Here is a 26,056-nt window from a genome sequence, read left to right on the forward strand (position 1 = left end):
CCACTCAAGAGAAATATGAAATATGCCAAGGAGGGCAGGGGAAGAGGAGAGGAACCAGACAGAAAATAGGACTGAAAACTATTAGTCTAGCATACAAAGAAAGCTTTACTAATTTGCTGACACATTCCTGATTAGAGACCCCCATCAAAATCCTGTTGCTGTTTGAGATGCACAGGATGGCAGGTTTATGTGCCCAACAGCCAGGACAGGGGTTAAATAACTGAATAGCAACACAATTTGCTTAGCTATGAAACTATTTTCTTTTCACATCTTCAGGGCTGCTTAGTAAAACATGCTTCAAATTTTTGCAGCCTATTCCTTGTTTTGGAGTGGGGGGAAGTATCACAGTTACCATCTGTCATTGTCTTTTTTTAATAGCACTTTCTTTGTTCTTGCATTTTGCCAGATTGTTTTTTTCTGTAAATAATGGGATCTTACTATGATATCTTGTTTGTAAGTCTGCTGCATTGTGAGAAGTAGTGAAGTTGCAAAGTCACGCTGTGCAGCTGTCGGAAGCAGTCCTGAGATGGCATCTTGATATTAGATTTAACCAAGTTTGTTTTGAAAAAGAGAAGTGAATAGGTCACTAAAGCATGTAACCAATCCACCTAACTTGAGGTAAGATCTGTTAGCAGCATTGTGGTCAGCTCAGCAGAGCTTAACTATAGAGACTGTGGGACAACTTTTGTTTCTTGATCGCTTTCGTATTTTCAGGGATAGAATCCATTTGTGTGGGTACAGGGATGAAGTTGGCTGTATTTCTGCTCAGAGTTTTCCAAATCTGTGCTTGCAACTCAGACTTTTCCTGCTTTCCCAAGAGAAAAAATCATGCTGCTGTGCAATGAAGAGCAACTGGAAGTTAACTGACTTAATTTTTGTTAAGAGTCAGTTACATGTGAGTATGAATATAATAGCGCTATGCATCTGTGCTTCCCTATTGCAAAAAAACCCTTTAACGTTTAAAAATAACAACATGCAGGGCTGTAGTTAAATATAACAGTTAAAGCAGAAGGAGCGTGGGTACTACAAAGTGGCTGCTCTAAGAATAGAAGTCACAGGAGATGTCCTGCTTGTCTACAAAGACAATTGCTATTAAAACTAGTAATAATGAACACAGGATGTTTTACAGAAAGCAACAGGCTCCTCATTGCCAGGGGACTACATGCAACAGCAGGCTTCAGCTGCCCTGGCCAGCCTCAGGCAGCCGCTCTGTCCACGGCCCCAGGAGCCCTCATCAAGCACATGCCCAGATACCCAGTCTTGCCTGATCTAAGCTGTAGGTACATGCCCAGCCCTGTCTGCCACTGTCCTGACTTACTGCTTCTCCTGACTGGACTGTGGGCCCGTGCTGTAGATTGCCATCTCCAGGCCTGGCTAGCTGCATGTAACTGCGTAGATGTTGGACCTGACCCATCACCGTGGCTACAAAGAGGTTGTTGAGAGATTGTCACCAGCCCTGGTCCTGCTTAGGCACCGCTGGGCTGTGGCCCGAGGAGAGCATGGTGCTGAGGTTGCCATCTGCTTCTGGTTCGTAGCCCCTTGTGGAGCAACCCACTGACAGATTGCTTTGCAAGGATAATAAAACTAGTTTTATGGGGATGGTAGTGAAACCTCAAGAGATGTGGCTTTTATTCCTTTTGTGTCTTTCAGTCTGCATTGACTAAGGTACAAGCTTACCTTCATCAGTAAAATAGTATGATAGTGTTTACACACACTTGGAAAACACTTTGAGGTTCTCAGATAGGAGATGCTGTGTTGACACTTCACTAGCCTACAGAACCATGAAATTAGCTAATTAAATCCCTTTCTCAGGAAATTCCATGCTTCTTACAAAATAGATCAGGTGACAAATAGCAAAATTCAGTAGAAAAAAGTAGTCCCTATCCTGAGTTTTCTTATGTGAACTCATCTACAGGATAGAAAACAGGGCCAAAATAGGCCACCCTGTTCCTTCTGAGAGCAGCCATGAGTCTTCAATGCAGTTACTCCTACATTTTCAGGAACATAGTCAGCTATTTTGCTGCTGATTTTAACAGCCACTGTTTGCCAAAATTAGAAACTCAAATAAACACGGTACTGTGGTGCTGGGGTGTATGGCCTGCAGACACTTGATAAAAGTAGGTAAGTAATTCCCTGCATTCAAGTGTATTTGCTGTAGTCTGCTGTATTTCAGTGGGCTTCTGTAAATGTGTCACATCTGCTTATATAAATCAGCTTGCAGCACTGAGATCTCCAGTTACCAGATTTTAGAGGAAAACAAGTACAACCTTATCCTGTTGTCTCAATCTTCCAAAAGCCAGAGGAGGAACCCCTCTTTTCATGTACAAAAGGGGATCTTTAAAATACACTATATCCTGTTGAAACACTAGTAAAAAGAAAAGTTTAACTTAAATCTACCAAAGTGGAAAAATTCAAAAAATTAGGCTGAAAATACAAGCCAGATTCCCTAAATCATTCCAGCTTTATCTTAGCTCCCTGTGGCTTTTTGGATTTAATTAACAATTTAAGAGACTTTCTAGGACATTCATAGTCACAAGGAGAGGTTTAAACTAGGTTGTGTCATGTTTTCCCCTGCACACTGACTAGCACGATTTGTTTCAAATGCTTTTGTAGCTGCTCTTCACGGAGTGTATCTTCATGGCACAAAGTCCAATTCTGCAAAAAACCAAGCTGCCTTGTGCCTGTGAGCACACACATTAGGTGGCCAATGCCTGCAAAACTGGAGCAGCAGGCAGGGCAGCCGGTTTGTAGCTGTGCTCTGTGAGAGGGCTCCTGCTGCCAGACAGCTATGAAGTGCAAGGCTGGCATGGGGCAAGCCTGAGCATCTACCTACACGCAGGAATGGCTAGCTCACAGCAGTCGCCGTGCAGGACTGAAGAATGGTTTACCTCGTTCCTTATTCCTTCGATGAGGCTTCTGGTTTCGAAACCAGCAGCAGGCCCCTTTACTAGAGTATTTACTTCATGGCACCGCGAGATGAGAGCTGTTTCTCATGACAAGTAAGGTTTCAATATATATCAAAGCACTGCACATGTTCTTGTCCTCCTGGGAAAAACGCAGGTTTGAACAAGCGTCCAGTCAGACACCAAGGGCAAAACTTTTTTATTAAAACAGACCTTGTTGATAGGCCTAAGCAAACAGAGTCTCCGAGTAGGAGCTCAGCAGTAGATAGCTGCAGCTTTAGTTTATTAAAGGAGGTTATGAAGGAAAATTAATGCAGGCTACACTTACTGGGTGGGAAGTAGTGTCTCAAAAGTTCCAACTCCAGGAGAGCTGGTGTCCTCACAGGTATAGACCTCAGCAAGTGGTAAAAAGGGTTTGTGTAGTCTTTAAGACAAGAGCACAAAGTTAGAGAAGGCCTCATGATGGCCATGTCCAGGACCCCGACGTCACAAGACCTGAGTCACACAATCGCTTCCACAAACCGATTGAGCTCTAGCTGTAAACAAGTTTGGGTTTTGCTCTACTGCTTTCACTCAAAAGCTTCTTCTGAGCCCCCCTACCCTAAAACTCTCAAGCAGCCTGATCTCTGCATTGCATTTAGCACAGAGTCACTTTATACCTTTGTTCCTATGCCACTGTTGACTTTTAAAACAACTCCTTTCCATCCTGGTGGGCTACTCCTCCAATAGCCTAAATGAGATATTTTTCTTAACAGCAATCCTGTCTTCCCCCTCAGGCAGGCAGGGAAACCCCAAGGAGTACTCAAATACTGCAAAGGGCAATGACAAAAAGGGCAACTATGCAGGCTTAGAAACAGGAAGCTTAATTATCTCTATTATGATCTTGTTTTGAGATAACAGATGAAGGAGCAAATCATACATGTAGCCCAGAACTGGAGCTATGTTATATATGCAGTCGCGCTGCTGTAATTGACCGGGTACCTGAGGCAGATCAGGTAAAGAATAAAGCTGAAAATATGCAGATCAACAAAGGTTGCATGACTTATATCAAGACCCAGCACAGGGACTGTGAGCCTATCTGTCTAGTTAATTGTGCTAATCACTTCCTACAGTTCTTTATAGATTTCTGTATTTCAGTCAAGAACCTTTCAGCTTCTGCCCATTGGCAGTCCTGTCAGGCAAAATGCACAACTAAATCTCTGTGTTTCAGACTGTAGCCAGTCACCTGGAAGCACCAGTAACATTAAGTTATCCCAGTGCACAGTTTGGCTTCCAGCATAACAGCATCCTTTTCTGAAGCATCAGAGACTGGGCAAGGTGAGCAGTGACTAACTGAGAGCACAGTTGGCTCATGCCCTGAAATAATTCCCAGAATATGTCTTGTTCAAGACTGTCTTGATTGATGCAAGAAAATTTTTCACTCCTTTGGACTTTTTCTACCTTCCTCTCTCCCATGTAGGGTACAATTGTACAACCCAGCATTGTGGAAATCCTGAGAATGCCTGACCCGAACAGCTTCCTCCTAGTGGAGGCAACTGGGGCTCTGATCTTCTGTTCTCTTGCGGCAATTGTTACACACATTTTCAGTTTTGGAAAACTGAACAGCTTCATAGAGGTGTAGTTTGAGGCTTGTTATAAAGAACCCAAGCAATCCTTCATAAACTGTAATATAGGGGCAATTAAAATAACTGATCCAGTGGTCTCTTCTGATGTTGAACTGTGAAACCTATGTCAACAGCAGAATGTATGGGAAGGTGGAAATAATTCCCATTGGCAGCATATACTAATCTTCATCTGGCTCTGAAATTTAGACTCTCATGTAAACAGGCTTCTTAGCTGGGAATTCTCCATCTCTGAGATTGCTAAAGCAACTTCTGCTCCTGGCTTTGAGCATTTAGCCAGTCCAGAAGCAGACTCTATCCCTGACATCTTCCCCAATACCTCAGCAGGGTCTACACTCTGTGGTTTACTTGTTACTTCACAGATTTTTAGGAGCACGAAGCGTGTGCATGGCAAACGTACAGAAAATCAAAGACTGCATGGAGGTCTAGATACATTGCTTTTGCTCTATAAGTTTACAGCTGTCTTGCTGCTTCAGTTATCTCACCGGTCTGAGACAGCTCCATGGACTAGGGCTGCAATATTTTGGAGGTGTACAGAAGAATCCCTCAATAGTTCTCGGCTTCTTATATGAACCAGGAAATTCTTTGAAATGGCAGTGTTTCCTCTGACTTTACTGTTCTCACAAAAATTCTGTGTCCCTCTTGAAACATAAATTGTTGGCCATCTCCTGTTCCCTTTTCCCACCGAAAGCTTCTCCTTTCTCAGTGACATTCTCAGGTTTATGTGACTCTTTACCACTATCTGGCTTCTTTGTTCTGCCAGGCTTTACTTTAATGCTCCATGAATACTAGGTAGAAAGAGTTATTTCACCATTGGTCAACTTGGTTTTTTGGCATAGCTGTTGCAAAGCTGGAGCATTGTTAAGACTGACAGTTATCAGTTTTAGGTATGGGAAGAGTGTGTTCATCATCTTACCTAAAAAATGTGATTTCATACACAAATGCAGCCATCCAGTAGCACAGCAATCTTCTTACAATTACAAAAAAAAAAATATCTAATTGCAATTAGAATCCTACATTTCTGACTAGCTAGATTCCCCACCTCATCACAGAAAGCCTTGTTGTCACCAGCTGAGACTCATCTTGGCCCACTACTTAAAAAACACGTGTGTAAGGAGTGCACTTAAACCCACTCTTCAAATTTCTACTGCATGTTTTATTTCCTTATGTAAAGTGGTTTCTAACACAGACTGCATGAAAGACATTTCACTTCTCACTTGGAAAAGCCCATTAAGGAAGGAGGGTTGTGAGTAAACAAACCTCAGCTGCAGAAAAAGGTCAGTAAACATAAAAGCCAAAAGTAAATACACTGGAATCAATTAATGTTTCTTTCAAGTCAGCTTTTAACAGTGTTTGCATGGGGCACTTACCTGTGTCAGCTACTTTTTACCGTATGGCTGTGTATGGGAGTTGAGTGAAATACTGCAGTGCGCTGTCTATAAAACAGTATTTCAGGGCACACTTGACAAGATGCTGAGGAAAACCAGGATGCCTTGTCAAACCGGATGCCGGTCATTGAGCTGGGGCTGTACTTTCATCAGACAATTACAAAGGACAGGGAAGCTAATTTGAACAACAAATTTACAATCAAAGGTCACTTAGGGTTAGAAGGGTCACTTAGTTGATCCCCACCCCCACAGAAAGAAAAGCCAATTTTGAAGTTAGATCTGTTTCAGTAATGTTGATTCTTCACAGTGTAGAGATGGTTTCTAAAATCTTTCTCCTTTGCTGTTTTGTGAAGTAGGAAGATACCAGTTTTGGTGACAAGCAGCATGTTTTTGTCAGGCAAAGAAAGAAAGTCTGTAAGAAAAGATGACTGCACCATTTCTTAAGAAAGGCAGGATTTTGTTCATTGGCAATCCAGACCTCTAAAAAAGCATTTCCAACTGCTCCCAGTAAGCACATGGTCAGAATCAGCTGACAGTTTTCTGCTATGCAGATGTAAGTGTTGTAAGACTTAAGTTTCAACTGGCCATTAGAAATCCTTCTTCCACTTCAAGTCTTTTTCCAAAGCTATTAACTTACCTGATGTTTAGTGTTGCTTTCAGACACGTCTGTGCTAATGGAAATCAAGTAAGTGGAGTGGATTTAGGCTGTTGCTGGTATGAAAGTGAATGTGATACGAAACAGACATAATCTTACTCTCTGTGATCCTAATCACAGTGCAAGCTCTGCAGTTCTGCAGAGTATCTGCAAGTATCTGCAAGTCACAGATACTAAAAATGTTGCTACAAGTAGAAAACCTCAGAGAAACCTACTGCAAGCCCTTAAAATCTATCCTTATTAGCAGAGGTGAGGAATCCCCTAATTTTCCCATTGCTCCTGTGCTAAAATGGCAAATAACTCACAGTAAAGGAGGTCAGGGGACTGCAAAAGTAGTGTTCCTTAATCAGACGAGAATTAAATGCTTAGAAACTATTTTTTTATACCCGCATTGTGAAAAATGGTCTTCCTCAGTATTCAGTAGCCTGTGTTTTTGATGACTATAAACCAGCGAGTAGATTCTTTGCACAGATTTTCATACAAACATTCCATCAATGTTCACTGAATCTGTACATTTACACAATACAGACACATGCTATTGCTTATGACAGTCTCCCAGCTGGGACAAACTTATGCAGATGAATAGGGGAGGTACATATTAGAAAAGATAATGGAGGCTTCCTATGCAAGGTGTCCCCTATGCCACTCCGAAATGACAGTTGAGAGTGTAAGTATTAAAGTCAGTCACTACAAAATAAACTTTATAGTACATCTAAAAATATCTAATATTTTATGGTCTAATAATATCAGGTCTTGACTCACTGTAAACTTCAAAATTATTAAAAAAAAAAAAAAAAAGCCAAACAGTTTGCAGACAGTTTATCTGTATCTGAAAACTTTTCAGCTGTTTCAGGATACCCACATGTAAAACAGTAGCTGAAGCAGGAAGAACAGAGACTCATCGTATCACACCCGTATCATATGCTCCATGGTTTACAGTGAAAAACAACTCATGCATGAATTCATAGACACATATAGACTGGCCAAGCTGCTGACAAGCTAAGTTTCACAAACTAAAATGTGACAACCATCCTGATTAGCTTTTATTGCAGTTCTTAAGTACCCAGTAAGAGCTGGTAAAAATACAGAAACCTGTAAACCAAGGATACATTTCTGGATGTTCTTACGGTTATCACAGCAAATAGTGCTATTGCTCCTTTCATGTGAAACGGGGTGGGTAGGGCATAGGACTGCTGTGCAAAGCTGGGCTGCCTCTGCCTAGGGATACTGGGTGAAACCTAGCAGTATATAGACCATGAATAGGGAAGCAGGACAGTGTTTGCTATGCCGGTAAAACGGGCACCAAGTGCTGCCCACACCTGTTCTTCCCCGCCCAAACCCAGGCAACATTTGCTCAGCGGCGTAAGATGATGTCAGGATGACTTTCATTTCAGTAGGGTACAATGATAATCACCATAATCTAATTTCAAAGGCTGTGGTGTTAGCATATCCACACTGTTCATCCACATAAATTCAGTGTGAATTACTTCCATTTTATGATTACAAGGAAAAAAGAAATAGAAAAATGCAAAATTAAGTCCTTCCAGGAATACACTGGGTTAGATTTTTCACTGTGGCTGACAGAAGGGGCTCATAGTTCCCAGCAGAATACAAATCTGGCACGGGGAGAAATTGCTTGACCTTATGTACTCACCCTTAAGTGTTGCTAGGTGGTGCAAGCCAGGGCAGTCCCTAAGCTGCTATTGCATCTGAAGCTACACAAGTGCTTCAAGAAGCTGCCTCTGATTCTCTGAAATCTACCTGATTTGCCATGTCAGCAAGGACATTACAATCCTAGCAGGGATTTGTCTCAACTAAATCCTATAGCCTCAAATGAGTATTTAAAGGTACAACACATGGATAATTGAAGTGATGACAGAGAGAGACATTCGGTTTTCTCTTCTACAGGTAAATCAACAGCAGCCCTGCTATTCAAAATCAGCTATCCTGGTAAAATAGACGTGGGGGGTGCATCTTGTCCTTCTGGGCTCGTAGCAGCACTGTAGGTCCACTTTGTGCCGAAGTAAATAGCTGCAACGTGACCCTGGAGAAGCAGCTCCCATCTAAATCCAGAGCAAGTGCTATGAAGAAAACCTTAACATAATTGATACAATATTCTTTGTGAAACAGATAGCAGTCTGGGAAGAGCAAGACAATGACAAAAGTAGTTTCCATGTGAACACCTTTCTTCAATCTTGTTACATCTCAAGAGAAAACACAGCTGACCAGAGCCAGCGCTTTTTGAAAATAACGTGACGGATTCTACCCAGTGCCCTTGCTTCACTATCTGATGACTAAGATGCAGAGTTGGTTCCTGTTGGGCATTTTTTCAAAACTGGCACTGTAGAAGCTATGCCCAGTGCACAGTGTGTTCAGAGTTGAATGAGGCATTTTTAGATGTTCCAGTAATAGGAAATAAGACAGATAAGTGCCTGGCATGGAAAAGATTCATCTTTTCCTTTGAGAAAAGTTATAATTACTGTTTAAAAACAGTCACTGGAGAAATCTTCTGAGCTTCCTTTTCACTTCTGCTTCCAAATTTCTCCTAAGAAATCTTTTTTTGTCTGTCCTTTGATTCAACCTTTTATTGCTTTTTTGATGTGAAACGCCTTCCATATATTGCCATGCTGGTGGGTGCTTGTGGTAATTTCCAGTTTAATGTGCTGGGAAGTTTGGAAATAAGATAGGAGCATGTAATGATGTCTCCACCTGAAAGATGACTGTTTAGAAATAAGAGAGTATGTACAGCTTTTATTCAACTTGCCGAAAGATGTTTGAATCCAAGCACCATTCCTGAGACTGGAACAGTTAATAAAGGCATTCTTAAACAAAATTGAGCAACAGTAAGTGCAAAAGTGTACCAAAGGCACTTGGACACCCTCTCTGCAATGGTAAACCACATTTCATGACCACATAATTCTCAGTAACTTCAAAATAGGGTATCTGAAGAAGCATAGCTTTCCATTGCTACAGTAGCAATAAATCCCCTTGAGTTCACTGTTCATGCCAAAGATAAAGTGCTATAACTGTCCTTTGAAGTCCCCAAAAACAGATACAAAAAGTGCAAATTACGGCATGTGAGATGAAGCGTTTTCAGAGACCCACACTCCCACTGTCTCTTGAAGCTGTGACAGTTGACAAGTATAAAGCCTCAGTTTGAGCGTTAAAATCATCTCCTTGAAAAAAGAAAATGGATTAGTATTATTTTTTAAATCTCCAATAATTTAAGCAAATAAATAACTGTTTTTAACAACTGAGTGGTAAAGAGTGAAGGCCATGTCTTTATTGTATGCAAACGTTTCTGGGCTATGCTGAAGTTAAAATGGCTCCTTAAAGCAGCCATTAATTACAAAGATATCCTGTTGCAATTCTTTTTGAGGGAAGAATTCTCTCCCTCTCTCTCTCTTATCTGTTGTCCAAATTCTGAATTTACTATTACACCAGAGCTATCACTATCTGCCATATAAATTAAATAACAAAACCAAAATCTGGTTAGATAGCATCCATGGGAATGTTTATGGGTAAAATCTGTGCATCTGAATAAAAGTTTGCAGAACTGGGACTTCAGTGATGAGGTGAAATGTCCTACACCTTCAGTGCTGATACAGCTTGAGCTGTAAGATAAAATGATAACATGAGCAATCCTTGTTCCTGTAACCAAGGCCATGTGGGTCATTTCCAAGGGTCTCTGGTAAAGTATCTGTGGCTTTTATGCCTCAACTACCTATTCATCATGGAAAAAAGGTTATTTCCAGTGTTTCTTAAAAATATATGATGCTGAGAAATATGAATGTTTGTCATATGACTTACTGCATGTTGCACAAAGACTTTCGGTCATTAAAATGAAGAAGTAAAACAAGACCACAAAAAGCTGCCTCTCCTTTAATTTCTTCATTTCAGTAAGTGCATAGAGGCGGCTAGGGCCACAAAGTGAAAAAATTCTGCAACAGTAATACAACAAGCCATGGGAAGCCACGCTATGCTCAGACAACGTGCACTGGAATCACGTCCAGACATGCACCAACGCTGTCCTTCAGACTGCTGCTTGCCTTGAGCTTCTGTTCATTTGCCCATGGCAATCACACCATCACGTGAAAAATAAGAAAGGGCTTTGACTACAGCAAGCGCTGACTTCCGAAAGGTGAAAGTGTTTTTCTGAAAGTGTCATTTTGACTGTAATACTACCAATGGCAGTGGATTGGACAGCTACAGGTAAGATGCAAGCACCGCAATCCGAGGTGATGTGGGAATCAGTGAATTCATGCCCTCTCCATCCAATCCCTAGTTTTCATTTTACCTGCAGAAGTTATTTTTTAGGCTGATGACTTCTTGACCTATTTTTTGTTTAGCAGTGAGAAACACAGGTGGCTTCTCAAGTCAATTCTGTCCCTGGGAAAGCCCAAAGCTGCCTATGTGTCCAGAAGCTGCTGTGTATTGTTTCTTCAGGCTGCTTGGTCAGCAGCATCACAGTTTTGCTCCAGTTTTGCTCCTTGGGGGAGAATCATTTATATACCTAGAGCACACTTGGCAGCCTCAGGCCTGATCTCCATAGGCTGTGTTAGGCTCTGTTTGGACACCAAGGAGTTACAGCTGAGCCCAGTACCACCATACCTAACACTGGCCACAGCCTCTCTTCTGACAGTATATTAACCTGTCAGACTTCTAGGTATAGGTAACAAAAGTGATTTATGTAAGTAGGTATTCTAAGAGCTTTCTTACCATAGCATTATAGTTCTCCATGGTAGTTTCTTTTTTTCAGTTCCATTTTAGTACAGGACAGTTACATACATCCTGATACTTTTTGAGGCATTACCTTCCCTCTCCAATGCAAAAATTCCTGGTTGTCTAGGGCAGGCACATACTCATAAGATGAGAAGTGGCTCTGGCTCAGTTGCTGATCTAATATTCCATGTAAACGAGGTATCTTTTTTTGTTGTTGTCAAAACCTGTAGCCTGAGCCACAGGTATAACAGACTATTACCAGAAAAATCTTGATGCCTTCTAGAACAACCAGATTTCTGTGTGTATCCTACTCAGCTATGGCTACCAGAACTGCAGTTGGCATACAGAGGTGTATACCGACCTATGTGTGTAAGCTATCTGTAGCTCAGTGAAAGGGAACAAACATTCATACATTTTTAAATCACCTGTGAGAAAGTTATACCATTAGATTTGGCATTCTTAGAAAATTGAAGAAAAGCTGAATCCAAATTCAAAGCTAGTCTCTATTTTGATGTAAGCTGCTACCTACTTAAGCTGCCATCTACAGATTTGTGAAGATTTTAGCTGTAAGAAAGAAAAAGCTGTAAGCATAAATATAGAAAACCGTATGACTTACTGTTCTCATCTTTCGGGTTAGGGTTATGTTTTCTTTTCCTGTCTGTTAAAGTAAATACATATACAAATTTAGATTAAACATTTCTAGACTTGAAAAAACCAACAACAATTCAACAAACTTTTAGATTAAACCGAGCTTTAAGCCCATTTAAGTTTATTAACTCCTACCAAATACGTAAACTTCTCTACACTTCTTTTCTTTTACAAATTTTGAACTGAATTTGGACGTCCTTAATAGCAAGACTTTAATTTCATGACAGTAAATGCATTTGCCTGAGTTTACTGGAGTCTATCCATATGCAAGACTAGAATAATAGCCTACTTCTTTTATTACCTTCCACTATTGCACTTGCAAACAAGGAAAGAAACACTGTTTGTGATAGTCCTATACAGCATACCATTTTAATTATACAGCCTTAATGGGAATCAAAAATAAAAATTCTGTGTTGTATGCTGTAGCTACGGTGACTTTGTAGCCATGAAGAAAAACACCGTTCAAACTATGTTTTGACAGCCCTTCTCACCCAAACCAAAGCTTTGTTTGTATTCTTTACAGAATAGTAGCTGATCGGATTAAAAAATATATCTTCTCACATACCTTGTCTCATGTAAGTAACAAGGTAAGGAAAATAAAACCCAACTCAAATGATCCAAGATCTCATTTTAGAACAGAGTGCATCTAGAAATAAAATGTGACTAACATCACACAAGTGTGCCTAGAGTTACTAAAACTTCCAAAAGGTCATGCTAAGTGAAAAGATCCACTATCTGAAGTAAAATGTACCTTCTTTGGGTTGCCCATTCTCAAATGATTTTCTCTTTTGAAAGATTATTAATGCAGAGGGAAGAACAGCCACCATCACACACGTGGGGACGATAAATAAGACCAGGGATTTTTGTCCATTATACTGTGTACTTATTAAAGCTGTCAAAAAACATGAAAATAAAGTAAATTTATAACTTTTACAAAACAGGCATTGTTTATGAAGTAATCAGTTCTAACTCTCCAAAGTCTTGCTCTGACTGAACGAAAGATTCTTAAAATTTATCAACATGGTGGCTTACACTCATCTTATGACTAGTTCATTCTGCAATATAACTATAGGAAGCTTTAAAAAACATGAGTAAAATCTTCCATTTGTGTGGCATTTGAGTGAGCACTACTGCAATTTATTTGTATCCCATTTGGAGAACAATTAATTAAGAGTCTAGATCAGGGGAGACACCTATGCAGATTAAAGAATTTCCTCTGTACTAGCAGCCAAATAATGGGAGCTACCCTGAACCTAAAATACATACCAAAACAATGACAGACTAGCTTGCTGGAGTGTGAGATAGCTGAGGCTTCAAAGGCATAAATAATAGCCTTGTTTCTTTTCCAGAGCATCAATATTACACGGTTTTCTAGAACCAAATTCCAGTGATGGGTTATAGGGCACAATGTATATACTAACACTCTCTGTCTTGTATAAGTTCAAAGTCATACAAACCTGAAGTGGAAATATGAGCTGAAGTTTGTCCATTCAGTTCCTTATTCCAGAACACACAGCTGTAGTTCTCACTCAAGTTTGGTTTGAATGTCACGATGCTGGTGACATTGTAGAGACCGTCTGCAGTCAGTGTGTAGGTGGTATTTGCAGATCCACTGAGACTGAAGTTCTTCTCATTTTGCCAGAAAACCTCTGCCAGAGGAAAGCCTTCTGACTGGCATATAAAAACAAACTTGTCTTCACCTGGTTTTCTCATTACTTGAGTGTTTATTCTCTTGTAGGATGCTGCATAAGAAGAAGTTGAGTGAAATTCCTTTATGCAACAATCATAATTTTCCCAGTTCGCTCTTCTTCCTTCCCTTTAATGCCATGTTTTGTCTATGGCTGTGTCTGAGGCACACTGACTTGACATGGTGAAGGATGTTCTCTAGAACAATTCAGTATTTGTTATTCAATCCTTCTCATGCCTCCAGTGACAGAACTTACTTCACTACTTTATACAAGGCAGAAGTTGACACTGAATTTATAATTTATCAATACACAGGAAACAAGTGAAGTCTCACAGGACCCTATTTCCACTTTTTGAATATGCTACATTAAGAAAAAGGCTGGGTTTAATATTTGTTTTACCATAGCTTATAGACAAGTGTGATATTTTAGTCATTTTACAACAAAATGAACTTAGAATTTCTGTAAGGACAGTTCAGAGGAACAAATGCGGGTCTTAAAAACAGCTGTATCCATTTTTGCATTTGACAAAAGTCAGTATTTAAATGCCTGGGTGGGAAATGAACGCTGCTTTGTATCACACAGGCATACTGCAGTTAGAGGGAAACACTAGAGGCCTTTCAAAGGTCTGGTCTGTCACGCTATCTGGTAATGTACGCATCTATTACTAATGTCCCTTTGGCTTTGACAAGCTCAGAAAATCACGTCCTTACTCTGGGAGCTGCAGTCACTTGGGGAATTCCCAGCCACTTAGGTAGCTGCAGCAGGGCTTGTAAGTCAATTAAAGAACCTCTGAGAAACTTTTGGGAATTGCCAGAGGTGACCCAAAAGGGCAGGGGGTCAAATGAGAGGTATGAGGTGGGGGCATTGGAGGAGAGTGTGGGAAGAAGTCAGAGGGATGAAGGATGGAGGCAGAGCAGTCTACTCCTGGAGAAGCTCGGCTGGCCACTGAACCAAGGACTAGCCAGCACAAAGATAACTTTCATGGCCCTGGGGGCTGTGCACAAGGTGTTGGTGAGAGAGTTAGAAACAAATCCCTCCCACTTAGTCAATTTCTACAATCTTGTAGGAATTTAGTGGGGACATTGCAATGAATATATACTTAACATTCAAGCCAGCCACTAACCTTTTACTTCCAAAGTAATGTACTTGTAGTCCGCACCCTGATAGTCAATGAGACAAAGGTATGATCCCGCATCTGTGATCTTCACGCTGGTGATCTGAAGGATAGCTCGTCCCAGTTTCAGTTCGCTGTGCAGAAGTGCTGCTCTTCCTACATAATCGTGATGTTGTGATGGAAGCGATGCCTTCCCATTGCGGAGCGTGTACACCTCTTTTGATTTGGACTGGCCCTGCCTTTTTTGCTCCCAGACAACAGTCAGGAGTCCTAGGTTTAATGAACCGTTCACAGGGAATCTGCATTCCATGGTTACATTGCTCCCATGCTCCACAATGTATAGCTGTTGAGGAACTTCAACTGTAAATAAAGCTGCCACAGGAAGAGAAAAGAGTTTCTTTTTTTTTTTTTGGGTATTAAAATATCTTCTGATTTTCTTTAAATTTGGGCAGGCATATGGCTACTGGTTTAACTAAAAGTTTTTAGCATTTTTTGTTCCTAATCACACTAACGTTTCTACCATGTCAATAGTATTTATAGCAAATCTTCTATATTCTCTATTGATAACAGAGTCTGAAAACCAAGGACAAAATGAGCAAGGTTTTATTTTCATGTTTTAGATATAAGTTAAGGCTGAGAGGGTGATTACACAGGGAGTACCTCTGTGGAACTGTGATTGAACTGTAAGTCCTAAGATTCTAGTAGAAGCAACAGTTAATTTTGGAAATAGTAAATCTGGTTTCATTATCCTTTACCAAGAGAACAGCGCAACTCCTGTGAAACAGCATTGCACTGGATAAGCACATGTAACTTAGAAGAATTGGTACCTAGCAATTCCAGTCTTCTACAAGCCCAGGACCACCTGAACATAACTTTATCCCACGCATCTTCTCAGATACATGCGACAGTGTTACAGAAAGTATATCAAAATAATCTTCTTAGCTATTCACCAAATATGAAATTAATAGTTATGACTGGTTTACCATTTTAAAGTGTACCTGATAAAGGAGTTATTTATGATACATCATTCAATATACCTTGTTACTACTTTCCATATTGGATGTACCATATACTGGTAGATTTAATTCAGAAACACTTGGAATTACTGATAGTGACATTAAAAAAGAAGTTCATGCACCTGTTTATGCATTCCTGTTATTTCATGTGTTTGTGAAATACAGGGAAAGCTTCAATTCCTCCTAGGAATGTTTGTTTATGTATTTTAATACAACCATAATGAGGGAAAAGTAATTAAAAAGCTGCCCAGCTCCTCCTGGGTTTTAGCCAAGCTGCTCCCGCTGGAGGCCTGGACAGGGGAATACATGTGGTTTTCCCTCACTCTGCCTCACACTGGGGTTGTTCTGCTCACAGTTGGCTTAGCTTGCTTTGGGCATCCTCCCTCTCATGGCCGTGCCCGCTGCTGCTGCGCGCCTCAGCTGGCAGGACACTGTGCCTTAGAGAAGCCTGACTGTGGAAAGCGATGGACATCTGCCCTGTGCTGAGTTAGTACGCAGTGCCTTCTGCACAACGCTGCAAAGCAGAGGCTGCAGACATCGCCGGCTGTTCGTGTAGGTGTCTCTGGAAGTGCTGAAGCCCGTGTACCGAGGGCGTGGTGATATTTGCTGCATTGGTTCTACTGGTGGAATTGAAAGGCAGTTTCTCTCTCACCTGAAACCATGGAGAGCTGTGTTTCCAGCAACAGCATTGCGAGGATCTGGAGCATTTTGTCAGGTGGATCTGAAAGAGAAGTGGGTTTGCACCAGAACTTGCCACAGCTACCTCCTCCTGCTGAGATGGGTTAGAGCAGGGGTCCTCAAACTACGGCCCGCGGGCCGGATACGACCCTCCAGGGTCCTCAATCCAGCCCCCGGTATTTACAGACCCCCCGCCGGGGGTTGGGGGGGAACCAAGCAGCCGCAGATGGCTGCCTGCCACTGCATCCGCGCGCCGCCCCCTGGTTAAACAGTTTGAGGACCCCTGGGTTAGAGCCATGCTAGCCTTCAAAACCCGTCGCAGCTAAAAATCAGCAAAAACAAACACTAGGCTACCACTAGAAACAGGGAAAATCCTGGTTAAAACAACCTGTGCACACACATGGAATGTGAACTGCTGACCTGTGGCAACGAAGGGAAATAAAACTTCCATTACTTCAGCCATGAGGCTTTCAGGGTCTGTAGCTTGCAGGGCAGTCTTAGTCTGACAGGCCAGTGCTTTTACAACTTCACACTGAACCTCTACCCATCAGTAATAAAAATCAATTGCAGTTGGCTTCTCACATGTGGAAGAGCTTCAGAAACGTGCACAAGCAGACCTTTTTAACTGCCTGCACTAATGCCTGATCTAGCTTACAAGATTGCTAACCCTGATTTTGTTTCAACTCTGCTTTGTATACTTTTTTGAGGATACTTATTGCCCAAGTTCTTTAACCTCAAGACCAGCAGATACCTAGAACTCAACAAGAGATACTTGGAAATCTCAGGGTGGGTAAATTAAAGTTTGCTTCAGAATGGATGAGATGTGAAAACCTACTGCTGTTAATTCTTTCGCTTTGCACATGGCAGCGCCTGACACATGCAAAGTACCTTGTATTACTGACAGTAAACCAACAGCCCTGAAATAATGCAACAGAAGAAAGTCCAGTTTTAGAGTACCTTACTGTTCCAGTAACAAGCAAACTGTACTTTTGTATACAGATCAACATAACTAAAAAGCCAAGAACAAAACCCACGGACATTTATAACAAAACTGATGAGATAATAGAAAAGAAGGAAGAGTTACTTTGAATAAAGCATGCTAACACAGAGTATACTCTACAAAAAAAATCAGTGAAGGAGATCCAGAAGTAGGCATAAGGAAGTAAAGAAGAGAAGAAGCAATTTTAGACTTCCCCAGAGCTAGACTTACTGGAGACGGTTTTTAACGTTACTTCCCCACTCATTTGTGGCTCAGCTTGAAACATTCTGGCTCTGATTTTCTCAGGTGTTGCATTTCTGTGATCGCTTCCGTTTTTGAGCCCTCTGTACCCCAGAAAGTTAGGCTCAAGCTTTAGTAAAGTTAGCAGCCAAGATTTTCCTGGAAATGTAGGCCTTAATTGTTTGATGTCACAGCTAAAGGTGACCTTTATGTCACCCTAAAGGGGTGTGTGCAAACTACAGTAAGCAGGCTTATTACATGTAAATAAAAGCAAATTAGCTTTATCAGGGGACTGACTGAGTTTCCACTACTTAATGTGTGATAAATTGTAATTATTTTAGCTGTATGAGAAAGGAGCTAATAAACAACATCAGCATCACTATCTCCATTTCTTGGATGTAGAAACAAAGATCCCATCCCTGACAGCTGGGTTAGATTTCATTCATTATGTAGCCAACACAGCATTTCACAGTTAATACCAGGGGTCCTCAAACTTTTTAACCAGGGGGCCGGCACGCGGATGCAGTGGCAGGCAGCCATCTGCGGCTGCTTGGTTTCCCCCTCCAACCCCCGGCGGGGGGTGGGGGGTGGTGTGTGGGGGGGTCTGTAAATATCGGGGGCTGGATTGAGGACCCTGGGGGGCCGTATCCAGCCTGTGGGCCGTAGTTTGCGGACCCCTGGTTAATACTATAAAGAAATTTACCATCCTCAATCTCCTGCTATACTCACTTCTCCACACAGCCTACCTAGAAACAGGTGGACATGGAGGGAAGAACTGAATGAAGAATGCAACTACTTCACATCAATGTTGAGATCCCTGGATTAGCCTCCTGTGGGACATTTGAAGTGATCTACTCTCTTTCTATAGCTCACAGTACATTAAGAACGCAGACCATGTACCTTGCATAATGTAGGGGATGGGACTTTTTAAAATATACATTATTACTGAGAGTAAAAGGGTAGAATAAAAATAAGGGGATACATAATCAAAGCCCCAGCAGATAACAATCGTAATTATTAAATACGAAATAAGAGTAAATCTTGCCTGGCCAGATGGATTAGAGGGAGAAGAGTTTGACGTATACCATAAATACATAGAAGAATACAAAGAGGGAAACTTTTTGCTTGTGATATTGAAAGCAGAGTCATAAAATGCTTGTGGTGACCAGCAAGGATCTGTATTAGAAGGATCAAGGATCTATCAGCAACAGTCTGTATTAGAAGCCATCTTTCTTTTTTTCCATGATTTTACTAGTGTACATCAATCTGTTGTGCAATCTCAGCACAATCTACCCATGCAACTCAACCACATGGCTCTGCCAGGCATCCTGATGCACTTCCATGAAGAAGGTCTGCACCAGCATCTGGAAGGTGATTTTTTCTGAGCTTGCAGTACCAACCATTCGTGCTGTTACAGAATAGCCCGTATGTTCTCCCTACCTTTTGTGAAACATGTGCCATGCAGTAATCCTTGTACACAACTATCCTAACAAGTTTGTGCACTTGTGTCTTTTTCTTCCTGTAGGCAAAAGGCCATTTCTAAAGTGCATTTATCATCTCTTTGTTACAACTTCATAGGGATGTAACAAAGCAACACTGCACCATAAAAATCAGCACTTGGTGGTTCTGGCAGCAAAGTCAGGAATTGAAATCCACATCTAAGAACACAAGGAAGTTGCATGACATTTCAACAGCAATTTGGATCCTGTCAGTAAATGAATGAATTTCCCAGACCAACCTGCAGAAGAGAAAGCAAGTTTTCACACAGTGCTGTGTCATTATGAAAATGAAGCTGAATAAACCTTTGAAGGTTGAGGTAACAAAACCCACAGCATCAGACATCTAAACGCCATCATGGCTTTTTATGAGTTGTAAGAGTTCAAATGAGGCTATGGGGCCCAAGCCTAAAAATTTAAGTGGAAACAATGAAAACAAAGACATGACAATATGAATAGGAAAAGGGAGGAATATATTCTTCTTTTTTTATACAGCTTTTTTATTTTACTAAAAGTACTTAGTTGAAACTCATATTTGACTTTGTTTGGCCCAAAAGAAACATGTTCTGGTAAGTTTTCTTAGTGAATGCTGAGTGAAATTCAGAGGGCAATGATAATAAATAGCTAAAATTCCCCAAAATGTCAAAACAATACGATGTAGTTTGCCTCCTTTTGATTCAGTTGACCATCTATGACTTTAGTCCTGGCCCAAGCTCACACACCCACAGGGATTATAACACTCATCTCTGAAAAAAAAAATAATTTTTTGGCCAGTGGAATGCCCCAGTTCACGTAAAATCTCAAGCAGTTGCTCAAAATTCTCCCGGCAAAGAGTGAGAAAGATATTTCTTTTTCCCCTCTAAAAATTTCGGCTCAGCATCCCCATCTCAAACTGCACAGGCTGTGTGCTCCAGGCCACAGTATTGCTTTCAACTTAGTGTTCAATTTTCAATATTAAGCATAGGCTTCATTCAGTTCTACAGACAGAAGTGAAGGGGTGCTTGTCCTTACAGGAGGTACAAGTGGTGGCAAAAGGGGAACATTAAACTCTGGTATATGCTCTAAACCATGGAGCTCTTGAGCAAAAGCTGGGATGCTTCCTTTAAGCAGCTGTGCTTTGTGTAGATCTCTTTGGCATGTCTTTATTGTTATGGCTGCTGGATCTTATCTTTGGGGAACACTCATGTTATGAACCACAGTGATTTGATGAGGGAGATTGACACAATCTGCTCAGAAGCATTAAGGGTGATTTGACCTCAGTTACTGACAACTCCTACAATGTTGACAATACTGAAAAATTTGCAAGAAGCTTTGTAAGAAAAGGAACATGGAAATCACAGAATATTTTGCATTTTACTCCTTAGTAATAAGAATCCAAACCCACATTTGAATAATGTGAACTGTGAATTCAGTTTTATTGATTTCATCTGCGTATCGGAAAGATCATAGTGGTTTTCTTAAATAAAAGGAACATCTTAGTGTAAGACAAGAGTACAAGACCCTCTGGCACCAGTGCTGGCTAGTAGCCTTGCTATGGTTGTCCCTGCTCATTGCAGGAGGGTTGGACTAGATGACCTTCTAACCCAAAGCATTCTATGATCCTACGATTGCTGCCAAACAAGGGTAGCAAAGGATCCTGTGCCAGATGAATCTTCTTTATGCTGTCCACTAACACAGCTGAACACAACCAGAGGCACAGTCAGTCATTCAGGGACTCCATAGCCTAAAAAAAGCCATGGATAACCCTTTCCTGGAAACATCATTTCAGCTATTAAAATATTTTGTATTCCAGTGAAGGGACAATTAAGAACAGCAAAAACATTTAGCATTTACATAATGACACTTACTGGCAGTAAGCAAGAAGAGTTTGTAGACCAAGAGTTTATCCTCCACTAGAATAATGAGAACTGCTGGAAAATCTAAACAAGTTTCCAAGCACACTGGCCCTTCTCCAGGTGTAGAGTACAAGTCAAACATACAGAGAAGTTCACAATAATTGCTCAGACTTCAGTGTGAAAAATTAAAGGACCAAGGAAAGGGTACTTGGCCCTTTTAAAGTTAAGCAGGTATTGTAGACACACCCTTGCTTGTATTGTATTTCCCTGCAGATCAAGTTAGCACATTGACAGCACTTGCAATGTGATCATGCTCCATTTTAGCAGGTATAAGACACATGTTCTTACAAAGTTCCTGGAAGAATACAGGTTCATTGCACTCCACAGATGGAAGATGGGAGGGGGCTGGCCGTTCACCAGGCTGGCCAGGTACCCTGTGCCCACCTCCGCACAAACTCTCAAATGCACTTCAGCAAACAGGGTAGTGGAAGTGATGTGAAAACTAGTGAAAAATCCTGAGCTGATACACTTTGTTAATAGATTTGAAACTTGAAATTTATTTGCTTATTCCTACATTCAACATTTTTGCTCTGCCACTGATACACTCTATAAAATTACAGAGATCAGCTCAGATCATGCTTTTCCTAGTCCCTCTCTTTCTAAAGTCTTTGTATTTTTGTACTGCAAAGGTAGTGTCTGTGCAAAGCACAATGCAGTCCCCTCTGGAAATATCCCAAAAAGACAAACTCATCTGAATACCAGAAGCAAACAAGCTGTGTTAACATGGTATCCTGCTTGGCTCCATTTGGCCAAAAGAAGCATCAGAGCAATACCAGGCTAATGTGACTGTACTGCTGCTCATGCCTAAACTACTTTGTTTTGGGGTAATTCAGATCTTCCTGCATGAACTGAGTTTTATGCTTATTCTTCTGGAAAACAGACCATCTTCTCATACACATATGTACACGGCAAAAGACTGAAGGGTCCCAGGCACTGTTTGCTTTCTTTGTCTTTCTCTGTTACTGAAACTCTTTTGCCTTCTGTGCATCTTGTGGTTTCAGAAGCTTCCTTCCAAAACTCTCACGTGTGCAAAAAGACACAACCTTTTCAACCTCCTCATGACATGACTAAACTGATTTTTCTTTCAGTGAAGGATCCAGCTTAAACAAAAAAAAAACAGGTTTACAAAAAAAGTTTAAAATTCCTAGCAGCATTAGATCCTTATACAAATAACCTCTGTTCTATATCTCACTGTCAGAAAGAAGGTATTTGCTTCCATTTCAAGGACTTCATAAAAAAACTAGCAACGCATATTAACATTTGTTCAAGGTCCATTTCTCAGGCTGTCTTAGTACATTCTGTGGACTTTGTTTTCTGCCCTCATCCTCTCCAACCCACCTCATCCACACACCCTCTCACCTGCTGTTCTTCCTCTGCTGCTGCACCCCCACTGCAGTCCCCTGTTGTCCACCTGTTGTGGTTCAACCCAAGGTGGCAGCCAAGCACCACACAGCTACTCACTCACTCCCCCTCAGCAGGCTGGGGGACAGGATTGGAAAAGTGAGAAAACTCATGGGTTAACATAAAGATGGATTAATAGGTAAAGCAAAAACCACACACTACAAAGCAAGCCAAGGAATGCATTCACCACTTCCCACGGGCAGGCGGGTGTTCGGCCATCCCCAGGACAGCCGGGCTCCGTCATGCGTTAACAGTTACTTGGAAAGAAAAAAGCCATCACTCCGAACGTTCCCCGCTTCTTTCTTCCCCCAAGTTTGTATGCTGAGCATGGCATCATATTGTACAGCATATCCCTTTGGCCAGTTGGGATCAGCTGTCCCAGCTGTGCCCCCTCCCAGCTTCTTGTGCACCCCCAGCCCACTCGCTGGTGTGCTGGGGTGAGACACAGAAAAGGTCTTGACTCTGTGAAGCTCTGCTCAGCAATAATGAAGACACCTCTGTATTGTCAACACTGTTGATATAGATATATTTATAACTATATATAGATATAAAATAACTGTTTCCAGCACAAATCTAAAACATAACACCGTGCCAGCTACTATGAAGAAAGTTGACTCTGTCCCAGCCAAAACCAGCACGCCACCTCAATATGCAGTTAATTTACTGTTGAGTCCATTGCTTTGTATCTGATGTTCGCATCACCTGTGACAGCCTAGTTGCATTGTTTCAGTCAGCTCTCCATCTCACTTCAGCTTTCAGATAAAGAGATAACATTTCTCACTTCCTTCTTTGCTCACCCGTGCTGCACATTTTCACTTTCCCTCCATTGTGTAACTGTCACCTGTTGTATATTTTTCACTGTTATTTTATTCAATGTTAACTACTATAATTTGAGTACAACCTCAAATAAATATATTTTTTGCCATAAATGTTAGGATAAGATTGGGTTGAAAACTTGTTACAGAAAATATTATTACATTTAAAATGCAGCTGCGTATCTAGGGAACGCATGCTTTTCAGCTCTAAGCAGCAGCACAGAACAATACAGGCTGACACTTTGGTGTGATACATTGCAAATCTTCCTTCATATCTCCAGCTTCTACAGAAAGAAAGACTTCAGAGGAGCACAAGAACTTCTCCTCTTCCTAGCCTGTGCTCCTCCTGGGAATGCAGAAGGTGAAGGTCTCCAGACTTGCTGTACAATTAAAACAACCTACCACCTGCAGGTAGGGGTTGAATAACAACTAAAAGAAAGTAAGCAGGAACATACAGATACAAACATGTACAGATTTTGTTCTCTGTACAACTCCTCCCTGAAATTCAGAATGAAAGATCCAGGAACAGCAACATCCCAATGCATAAGCTCAAGAAGCTCGCTAGCACCACTCTTCTGCCATTGCTTATGACAGAAGATTGAGATGTAAGACAGGTTCAGCTTCTAAAACATTTTATTCCCCAGAGTTTGAAGTTATATGGACCTGTGTTTTAGGATCTGGGACTTATCCAGTCTCTGGTTCAGAATCAGAGTCTACTTCCTACATATCATTTGAAAATAAACTTAATTTAAGTAAATCTTTAGAATATAGGAAAAAACCCTGCAATCCACCAGTCAGAAATACAGTAAATATCAATTTGCATTTTAGCAGCATTGTACTCACTTTAGATGTTTATGCAGGCATTGGAAGAGTCAGGTTCATGCAACAGCTAGGAGTTTTGGTTTTACCAAGTAGCTCTATCAGCTACTTTGCACTACAGCAGAAACTATCCAGTTCTCATGATCAGTTTAAAACATGTACCGACAGCATAACTTGGAGGCTGATCTTATCCAGGCTCTATGTCACAGAACAACTGACTGTGTTAAAAGGAAACCACCAAGTTTCATAGGAATTTGTCAGCAGTTCCAGTTTCATTTTGAGATTTCATAGTTTGAGTTCAGTGCTCTGCATTGCTGAGAATGTGCATCCAAACAAGCTTACTCAAAGGATTCTGTAAAATTTATATGGTCAAATTCTGCTTTTAATTACAGCCATATTTTTTTGCTGGATTTATACCCATTTAGAGTAGTACACAGCCTTGGCATCTGAACTAGCATTTACCAGGACTGTTCTGCATTCATGAAACTATCAAGTTACATTTTCTCAATTTTCATCAGATTAGTTTTACAATAACTCCTTGAGAGATTACCTAACATTTGCAGATGACATTTTCTGTACATTTTTCATCTATATCCACATCATTTATAAAAAAATAATCACAATGAGGCATAGTCAAACAGTGTTGCCCAGCTGAAGGTTGTCAGTCTCCACTCTTGCAAATATACCAAACTTGACAGGACAAAGCCTGGGCAACTGGATTTAAGTTGGCCATACTTTGAGTGGAAGGTTGGGCTAGGTGACTGCCAGGGCTCTTTTTCAGCATAAAGTATTCTGTTCTATTGAACAACCTTACTGATGGATGTCTCTGTGCATTTTACTGTTACTAGGTACAATTTACTCCCATACTGTTGTTCATCACTCTACCTTTTAATTGATGACCAGATCGCAAGAAGGAGATATAAAAGAGGATACAGTTTCTTCCCAGGTTTCTTGGATGCATTGGTGCTTCAGGTGGGACACACATACTCTTTTGTCTACAGTTAGTTCTTCATGACTTGGGAGAATAGTGCTCCATCTCCATGGAAATAATGGTTGTGGCTTGAGTCCCATGGGTCCTGGCTGGTTTGGGATGATGTGGGATGACTGCCTGCCTCAGAGCTCCAGCCCAACTCAGACTACAAAATCATGTCTCCTGCTGCCTGGTGTAGAGCAATCCATCTCAATGAAAACACTGTTATACTACTTCTTTTTTCCTCAGTAAACTTACCCTGTGTAACCCTACCACATACAGTAATTCCGGTGTAGCCTGCCTTTTTTCCAGGAAGGCTCCGATGACCCCTTGGACAGCTGTCAGAAGTCAATGGTTTGGATGATTGGACACTTGAAAGGGAGATAAAAGCCCATAGGGCCAGAGCTGAGCTTGATCTATGACTTACAATCAAAATCAAGTTTGCCTGATGTCCTAACTTTCACTAAAAGCAAAGGGGAAAAGATGGCAGCAAACTGAAATCTGCGCTCTTTTTGTAGGTGAGAAACAGGAGAATTCAATCTTCCTAGGGCACTTCTTCCCCGCTGCTGCCTGTGCTTACTGTTTCCCTTAACAGTAAGGGAAACTTTTTTTCCCTCCACCAACTCTCCAAGGCCTTGTCTGCTCTGTGGCATGCTAAGACTAATAGCCTGTTTAGGGATGACTTTTTATGCAACCACACTTTGCCATTAATATCGGTTTTCAAAGGATCTCTTAATCATAAAATAAAGAAAAAGGCAGAAAACTATGAATGATGTGCAAGTTGTGCAGAGCCCACAGGCATCCTGAAGTGGGAAAGGCAGGAGACAGCCCTCTGTCAGGGACATTGTGAAAAATGGACATCCCAGCTGCAGTCACGGTGGTTCCCAGCAAATGCCTTTGCAGAGCACCAGTGTCCTACCAAGGAAGGCTGTCTAGCTGCACGAAGTCCTCAGGGAAGCCTTGTTTTGTTGATTGCTGTCCTTCCCTTCTGATTAGCCCTCTGGTTG

At 41.2% G+C, this 26,056-nt stretch overlaps 1 protein-coding gene across 2 annotated transcripts; it reads right to left on the minus strand.

Annotated features, from left to right (window-relative positions):
* Positions 1-24,985, minus strand: PDCD1LG2 (programmed cell death 1 ligand 2). 2 transcript variants are annotated; one of them, XM_040580610.1, is made up of 7 exons: positions 24,104-24,985; positions 16,409-16,477; positions 14,750-15,112; positions 13,396-13,680; positions 12,690-12,830; positions 11,907-11,948; positions 1-9,744 (listed from the first exon to the last, which is right to left on the minus strand). In XM_040580610.1, the coding sequence occupies exons 2-7, from the start codon at positions 16,461-16,463 to the stop codon at positions 9,662-9,664; spliced, it is 969 nt and encodes a 322-aa protein (XP_040436544.1). In that variant the 5' UTR covers positions 16,464-16,477; positions 24,104-24,985; the 3' UTR covers positions 1-9,661. The 2 variants fall into 2 exon arrangements, with proteins under 2 accessions (XP_040436544.1, XP_040436545.1); XM_040580611.1 differs by lacking the exon at positions 24,104-24,985 and having other exon boundaries at positions 16,409-16,575.
* Positions 24,986-26,056: the final 1,071 nt, after the last annotated feature.

The sequence above is a fragment of the Falco naumanni genome, chromosome Z (genome assembly GCF_017639655.2).
Source record: "Falco naumanni isolate bFalNau1 chromosome Z, bFalNau1.pat, whole genome shotgun sequence".
Classification (NCBI taxonomy): Eukaryota; Metazoa; Chordata; class Aves; order Falconiformes; family Falconidae; genus Falco; species Falco naumanni.